At 43.7% G+C, this 8,297-nt stretch overlaps 1 protein-coding gene across 6 annotated transcripts; it reads left to right on the forward strand.

Moving 5' to 3' along the window:
• The first annotated feature begins 595 nt into the window (after positions 1 to 595).
• On the forward strand, positions 596 to 7,981 carry LOC123188420 (TORTIFOLIA1-like protein 1). 6 transcript variants are annotated; one of them, XM_044600523.1, is made up of 7 exons: positions 596 to 1,672; positions 2,742 to 2,933; positions 3,056 to 3,128; positions 3,222 to 3,799; positions 4,613 to 5,485; positions 6,909 to 6,981; positions 7,557 to 7,981. In XM_044600523.1, exons 1-6 carry the CDS (start codon positions 926 to 928, stop codon positions 6,936 to 6,938), a joined length of 2,493 nt encoding a protein of 830 aa, XP_044456458.1. In that variant the 5' UTR covers positions 596 to 925; the 3' UTR covers positions 6,939 to 6,981; positions 7,557 to 7,981. The 6 variants fall into 6 exon arrangements, with proteins under 6 accessions (XP_044456458.1, XP_044456459.1, XP_044456456.1 ...); XM_044600524.1 differs by having other exon boundaries at positions 6,909 to 6,985; positions 7,557 to 7,794; XM_044600521.1 differs by lacking the exon at positions 6,909 to 6,981 and having other exon boundaries at positions 3,056 to 3,113.
• The last annotated feature ends 316 nt before the right edge of the window (positions 7,982 to 8,297 follow it).

Genomic DNA, 8,297 nt, shown 5'->3' on the forward strand with positions numbered 1-8,297 from the left:
AGGTTTTTTTCTTGTATTGTCTGAATTTTGTTGTTCGCTTTCGGTCCACGTCCACTCCATTACCATACCATATTTGTTTCTGTTATATTTGGTTGTATCATGTATTCGTTTCAGCATCCGCATTGCCTCCATACCGATTTTGATTTCGAAAAAAGGTGGAATATGATATGGCATGACCATCATCATTCCAAATTTGGTCGAGTTTCATCCCTGCTTGCGGAGGACGAGACTTGTCTGCTCCCCCGGCGTGTGCCCATCCGTGCTCCCGCGTACGTGGCTTGATTTGATTGGAATAAAATAAGGCCCGACCCTACTCCCTTAAAATCAGAGGGAGATGATTAGATTACAAAGAAAAAAGGAAAAACGACAACCGTAAGATGAAGTGGGAGCACGGATGGGAGCATGGGGAGGGAGCAGGCAAGCCGGATCCGGTTGCGGAGGCTTGGTGAACAATCTTCAAATCATTCCAAATTATAAAGAGAGTCGATTGGTGACAAGGTGGGCCCAAGTTATTGACAGCTCCAAATCATTTGATCTGTTATATTTTCCTTCCTAATAATATTCCCATGCCGAGTAGGAGTACTAACAAGGTGGCCCACTCACCCTCTTCCACCCTTCTCACCCATCGTCTCGGAAGAATCTTGAACTCGTTCGCTCACTCCTCGTCTTCCCCCACCTCACCGCCCATCTCCGCTCCAAAGGCGAGATCCCACCATCCCATTCCAAAAATCGTCCACAAAACCCAGCCCCAAACCCATCGACCGATTCAAAAGCTCCACGAATCCCACCAAATCCACCCCGAATTCGCCACCGGATGCCTCCAATTGTAACCCAAATCCCACATCCCACCAGTTCAAATCTGAACTAGCAGCCATCCCCATCCCCACTCTTGCATTCCCCAGATTCCCCACGCGAACCCGCCGCAATGGCGACCGCGGTCTCCAAATCAGCCACCAAATCGCATCCCAGGTCGCCCACCACCGCGCAGCCGCCGAACCCTGCCTCCGCCGCCGCGGCCGCTGGCGCGGCGCCGTCCAAAAGCGCTGCCATGGCGGAGCTCAAGTCGCGCGTGCTCTCCGCGCTCGCCAAGCTCTCTGACCGCGACACGCACCACATCGCCGTCGAGGAACTCGACCGCTTCATCCGGTCGCCGCCGTCCCCGGACGCCGTGCCCATGCTCCTCCACGCGCTGGCGTCCGACACCCAGGGGCTCGCCTCGCCAGCGCGGCGCGAGTCGATACGTCTTCTTGCCACGCTCTGCGCGGCTCACCCCGACGCCGCGGCGCCGCACCTGCTGAAGGTGATGGCGCATCTCTCGCGACGGCTCAAGGACACGGCCTCCGACTCGTCCGTGCGGGACGCGTGCCGCGACGCCGCGGGGCAGCTAGCGGCGGTGTACCTCCGGCCGCTTGCTGCTTCAGCAGCTGGTGAGGCGGGAAATGGGACCGTCGCACTGTTCGTGAAGCCGCTCTTCGAAGTCATGGGAGAGCAGAGCAAGACTGTGCAGAGCGGGGCCGCGGCCTGCTTGGCAAAAACAGTGGAGGGGGCAGGCCCTGGACCTGGTGTCTTGGGTATGTTTGGCAAGCTTGGTTCCAGGGTTTTCAAGTTGGTCGGCGGACAGGGTGTGCAGGCCAAGGGGTCACTGCTCAATGTCATCGGAAGCTTGGCTCAGGTATAGGCTGGCTCCCTAATTTCTGTCTTGCTTGCTATATATGCTTGATGAATTAAGTCATTGACATAAAAAATTCTAGGCAATGAGAATTCATGTTAGACTGCTAGTAGTTGTTATTTTTGTTACAGATGGCTCCCTGTCTGTATTGGCTAATCCCGTAATCCTAAAGTCATCCAGACCACCCACATTGGTTTTATGCCTGAAGATGGGAATGTCTTCCTTAGTTATGATCATATTAGTCAGTTTCGGATGTGGCCTGTATATCTCATTGTCAGCTGTTAGGATGGAAATACTAGTGTTTTCTTTTTTCTGCTGTAAAGTATTTGTGAATTACTGTCAAGAGAGTGGACTACTATTTTGGAATGGTGAAGTATCGATATCATAGTGTTTGGCTCCATGAAGGCATGAACAATCTAAAGTATTATGCAGTTAGGATTAAAGCTCCAAATAGAATCTTAGCTGAATTTCTAGTTGCTTGTGGCAACTCTTCATTCTTGCCATTTTAGCTAGGATTACAATACATTCTTCTTTTACCTGCTCATAGGCGTATGGCGTATATTTTTTCCTGATATGTTGGATGACTCAGTGTGTTCATTCATGTACTAGTCGAGAGTCGAGACTAATAGAGTAGAAGACTGTTTTTTTTGGACCTATTCTATTGTTCATTGGCTATTTGAGCTAATGAATTTATTCTGTTAGTATTGTTGTGTGCACTTGGGAGTGTAAGACGAATAGTTAAGAGCTTTAGGCCTTTTGGTTGGCGAGGGCTTGGGTTCTGGAGATATAGCTCCTAATATGTTGGATTATGTCATATATGATCTTATGCACCCATGCAAGTGTTCTGCACTCATTTTCTGGTTTCATCCATAAGACTGGAATTCCGAATTCCTTTTGTTGTTATAATTAGGAGCTTCATATGGTCTTATCATGGAAACTTGCTGCTTACGCAATTGCTAGTCTTTCTGCATATTTCATAAATCACCGTGGTGATAGAATCATAGAAACTATCAGCATGATTACTGACATCCTTGTTTGAGTATCTGTTGATGATTTATTTCCTGCTTTTCAGGTTGGAGCGATCAGTCCCCAGAATATGCAACAGACACTGCAAAGTATCCGTGACTGTCTTGAGAACAGTGATTGGGCTACCAGGAAAGCAGCTGCTGACACATTGTGTGTCCTGGCTACCTATTCAGGTCACTTGATAGGTGATGGGGCTGCTCCAACCATAGCTGCTCTTGAGGCTTGCCGTTTTGATAAGGTAATAAATAATCCACCTCACTCTATCGAAATGTAGGATGTGCTGCTGTTCCATTTGTTTTCAGATGCCACAAGTCATATCCATAATGAATTGATATGTTGTTCCTGTAAACATAATTCCAGGTAAGGCCTGTCAGAGATAGCGTGATTGATGCTGTGCAGTTGTGGAAGCAATTAACAGGTGAAGATACAAATGGTATCAACCTTTTCTTTGTTGAACAAGTGCATGGTATTACTAGGGTGTTTACTATTATATCTGTATACTTAATGTTAAACAATTTGTGTGCAGAAGACGGTAAAACTAAGGAACCAACTGGCAGTGAAACGAAGCTGGATTCACCTAGCAATAATGAGAAAGCAAAGGGCAGTAGCATAGCTGAAAAAGCAGCAGTTCTCTTGAAGAAAAGACCTACACTAACTGACAGGGAACTGAACCCTGAATTTTTTCAAAAGCTTGAGACGAGAACCACAGATGACTTGGCTGTTGAGGTGGTAGTTCCCCGCAAGACTCTCCAATCTCATCTACAAAGTGAAGATGATCCAGAGGAAGTAGATGGTGATCCTGTTGGTGCAGCTAATAGCAATGGATCTGCAGATGATGAAGGGAGTCTGACCCAAGTGCGGGCTAGCTCTAGTTTTCAAAGTGTTCGAAATAAATGGGCTGGCCAAAGAGGAAATAGAAACAAAGATACAAAGGCTAGACCATCTGATGTTGAAGATAGGTGTGAAACCAGTGCAAAAGAATCTGCACCAATGACTATACCAGGAGATGGTCCCTTCATAAATAATAAAACAAACTGGTTAGTTATACAGAAGCAGTTATCACAATTGGAGAGACAGCAAACAAGTCTCATGAACATGTTGCAGGTTAGTTTTGTTCTGGTTTATTCCATCCTGATTTTTTTTAGCATAGGAAGTTCTGAATTTTGATTCGTTCTTTTACTTCAAACTGTACAGTCATAAAATATCACACATTTTAAATTTCCAGATTGATGGTCTGAGTATGTAACATTTGAATCTCTCTGCAATTGTGTATGTGAAAGTGAAATGATAAATATATTGTCATATGGCATGTTTGTCTTTGTGTGGGGCTGCTGTCAATCTTTTGTTATCACAGTTTCTACAATGCCATCCAGCAGCTAGTGCTATGATCTTACATATTAATGCAAATGAACCGGGCTTACATTGTTTAGTTATTTAGAAATAACCTTCTATACTTGTTGGATGTAAAATTGACTGCATTTACGACCATTTCGGATCAAAATTAAAAAAAGGGCTAGGCGTTACTTGTGTGCTTTGCCACCGCCTTGCGCTTTTCTGCCCAAAGCACATGCTCAAGTGCAATTTTGCGCACATTAAGTGCTAGGCATTTCGCTATAGCCTAGAGCCTAGGCGAGCCTTTTTAAACTATGTTTTGCTTGGTGATTGACTAATTGTTTGTTATCCAAATGATATCACATATCATTGTGATGTGCTACTTATGAGGAGAGATTTTAAGTTTATTAGACATCTTTTGGAAAGCTACCTAATATCATAGTTTTGCTTGGTGATTAACTAATCGTTTGTTATCCAAATGATATCACATATCATTGTGATGTGCTACTTACGAGGAGAGATTTTAAGTTTATTAGACATCTTTTGGAAAGCTACCTAATATCACTTGTATTTTGTGCATTTCAGGATTTCATGGGAGGATCTCATGACAGCATGGTTACTCTGGAAAACAGAGTACGTGGTCTTGAGAGGGTTGTTGAGGAAATGGCTAGGGATATATCATTGTCATCAGGCAGGAGAGGTGGCGGTTCAACCCTGGGCTTCGATTCATCTCCTGGCAGATCATCTGCGAAATACAATGGGTTTCATGAGTATTCTAATTCGAAATTTGGTAGGGGTGGTGATGGAAGGATAGGATTCGCAGATAGGTATTTTTCTGCAGATGGTATGGCTTCTGGTGTAAGAAGCCCATCCTGGAGACCAGATTCTGAGCAATGGGATTCATACGCTTATTCTGGATCACGAAGCGGAATGAATTCCAGGAGAGGATTAGATTCTTTTTCATCTGACACTCGGGTGCCTAGAAATGGTAATGATCAAGCAGGTCCGAGGCGAGGATGGGACAAAGGACAGGGTCCATTTAGGTTTGGGGAGGGTCCTTCTGCTCGAAGTGCATGGAGGGCGTCGAAAGATGAGGCGACACTGGAAGCTATCAGAGTGGCCGGTGAAGATAATGGAAGTTCAAGGGCTGCTGCAAGAGTTGCTATTCCTGAGCTGGATGGAGAGACTTTGAATGATGACAATCAAGGGGATGGAAGAGGTCCACTTTGGGAATCCTGGACTCGCGCGATGGATGCTATTCATGTTGGTGACATGGATTCGGCTTATGCTGAGGTTCTTTCCACTGGAGATGCTGAGCTACTTGTAAAGTTAATGGAGCAAACTGGACCAGTTGTCGATCAACTGTCAAACGAGGTTTCAAATGAGGTTCTACATGCTGTTGGACAATTCCTCGTAGAGGAAAGCTTCTATGATATAGCTTTGAGTTGGCTTCAGCAGGTAAACTACTATCTTCCATTTTAAGAGCAAAATTATTCTATCTGAATTGTCGGGGATGTTTGCAGAGTGCAGACTCAGTGACAACTATACCAGGGAAATGTCCAAGTTTTTTTTTCTTTTCACGCCAAAACTGGTGCTGAACTATAAAAAGAAAAATCAAGTGCGCTATGTCATGTTATGACTAGGCACACCATTCTAAAGAGTGCATTTCAGTGTGCATGTGTTTAAGCATTTTTTAACAGTTGCATATTGTTCCTCACTGAAAATTGCATATTGTTCTAGTATCTCGTGCACAACTATCCGTTCCTTTTGGTGAGATAACATACCATGAACATTTCAAATTAGTCTAGGAAATTTGGATGTGGCAAAATGATGCTGTCCTGATGTTAGTGGGGATGGAGCTCAAGATACTGACGGTTTCCTGAATTCACAGTTCTGCCTAGTATATTTTCCAATATTCGGACATTGTGCTTTTATAATAGCTGTGTGGATATTGCTTTCGTTGTGGGCAATATATGCTGCGCACAAGGCCTATATGGTGAACAAATACATAAATTCAATTCCAGCCATCCGGTCTCATCAGTGTGGCCAAGATGCAAGTGGGACCAATCCAGCACCCAACATCTGCCTTTGGGCAAATGAGCCACCCATAGTATGCCAAAAACATCATCACATTGAATTTGTGTATTTGTTCACCAAGTAGGCCCTGTGCAGTGTGCACCAGGTATGTTGCTTTTGATAAATGTGCATGGTATTCACGGAGCAGTGAATATGATTTGGTATTGGTGAATGGTTAAATATTTCCAAGTTGTCCTGGAATGAGGAATATATCTGAGTAGGGAAGTTAGATGATCAATCAATAGCATCTAACTATCAACCAGTGTTCTAAAAAGCGCTTGGCACTGGGCATAATGGTGACACCTAAATCATCTAGGTGGCTAAGCGGGCAAGGGCTTTGCCTTGTAAAACTTGCACCTACAACCCATAAAAAAGGCATCTACGATGAGTTTATCCGTCAATAACCATGTACTCCTACCGTCCCAGTTTATGTGGCGCGCACATGATTCGAGGTTCAAGTTTGACCATAGGAACATGGGTTATGTGCTAGAAAAATTACACCCATTGAAGTATTTTGCCTAAAAATCATACCCATGAAATCAGTTTCAAAAGTCAACGGTATACTTTTTAACACATGACTCGTGTATTACTGATCACATTTTTTTGAGTGGTTATAATTGATCACATTGATAGTCAACAGTTAAAACCACGAAATATGACGGGCGCTGTATAATCGGGAAGAGTAGTAATTAGCTTACGCAACTAAGTTAGAGGAATCATTTTAACATATTCTTGGTAGAAAATCATTAGATAGAGAACAGAAGTGCAACTGATTGACAAGTGGCCTTTTGGCCTTCTCAAACAGACTCCTGGCTTTTCATTTGGTCTAGAATGAAAGCCATTCATTTTGACTGGATTGCTACAAGGAAGATCGTGAAGTACGTGAATGATAGCTATGCTTTCTTCAGTGATCAAATTAGTTTTATTTGTTAAATAGTGCTCCCTCCGTTGCAAATTATAAATGGTCTAACATTTACTGAATCGGATGTATATAGACGCGTTTTAGTGTGTTTGTTCACTCATTTCAGTCCGTATGTAGTCCATATTGAATATCCAAAACGTCTTATAATTCGGAAGGAAGGTGATAGTTTTGTTTTGTTTGCTGGACAGTACAGGCAACATTTAACATGTCGTGGAACTAATAGAGGTGCAGTTATTTCTATTTACTTGTGAAGCCAATGCAGTACCATAACTTACGTTGTGTTCAGGCATAGCTACTGCTGCCAGATGATGGTATAGAAACTATAATTGTGATTATATATTATTGTCCATTTTACTAAACGCTAGGCAGCATGTTGGTCAAACAAAGCTTTCTTGGAGATGTTATTAGACTGGTATGATTGGTTGCATATTCAGATGTCGGGAATCTTAAGGTTTAACATTTGAGTTGAATACTTGAATGCATTGCCTGAGCAACTTGTGTAAATCATGATTGTCCTGGTTGTTGATGCAGTTGACTGATCTGGTGATGGAAAATGGATCCGACTATCTTGGAATCCCTCGAGATGCAAAGAATGACCTCTTATTCGGACTTCATGAAGCTACTGCCATCGAGCTGCCTGATGATTGGGAGGGGGCGACACCAGTTCAGATAATGAAGCAGCTGGCCTCATCGTGGCACATCGATCTGCAGCAGCTTATCAATTAGGGCCATTGGTTGACGTGAGTAAATTTCATTTGTTCATTATTGCTGGTCTTTTTGTTTGCTCTATTGCTATTTACGAGTATAATGATTAGATATGACAGAATGGGAGCGGAGGAGTGGAACTGTGTGTTGGTGTTGGGTGATATATGATGTTGATATATTGGTTTCCCTGCGTCTCCCCTATACTGATAATTTGAGAAATCATTTTTTTTGGGTCTTCTACCCGTGAGGCATCTCAGCGGTTGCAAGCTCCTCAACGATGCAGCTTATGTTTTCGTGAAGGATTTTGCTATCAGTTTGTTCCCTATTTTTCCTGAAGAATTTGCCCAAGTACACAGAAATCTGAAGCAAGGCGATGCACTCAACCAGGACTCCATTCCGAAGCCTCGTTTGCCATACCAGCTTCAGTTAAGCAGGAGTATCATCCTAACACTCTCCAATGTACTCCTGGAGAGTGTTAGGATGATACATCCTCCATAGTCGCAGCACTCGTTCAGTCGTTCTCACGGTCTCATCCTGACAAGAGCTGAGAAACCAGGGTCCCTTTGC

Source organism: Triticum aestivum, chromosome 2A (assembly GCF_018294505.1).
Source record: "Triticum aestivum cultivar Chinese Spring chromosome 2A, IWGSC CS RefSeq v2.1, whole genome shotgun sequence".
Taxonomy (NCBI): Eukaryota; Viridiplantae; Streptophyta; class Magnoliopsida; order Poales; family Poaceae; genus Triticum; species Triticum aestivum.

What these genes read in the sequence shown, in the direction of transcription:
- LOC123188420 (XM_044600519.1), top strand. Translation starts at nt 926, where the DNA reads ATGGCGACCGCGGTCTCCAAATCAGCCACCAAATCGCATCCCAGGTCG. An exon ending in TCATCGGAAGCTTGGCTCAG is followed by an intron (nt 1,673 to 2,741) that starts GTATAGGCTGGC and finishes CCTGCTTTTCAG; the next exon opens with GTTGGAGCGATCAGTCCCCA. An exon ending in AGGCTTGCCGTTTTGATAAG is followed by an intron (nt 2,934 to 3,055) that starts GTAATAAATAAT and finishes ACATAATTCCAG; the next exon opens with GTAAGGCCTGTCAGAGATAG.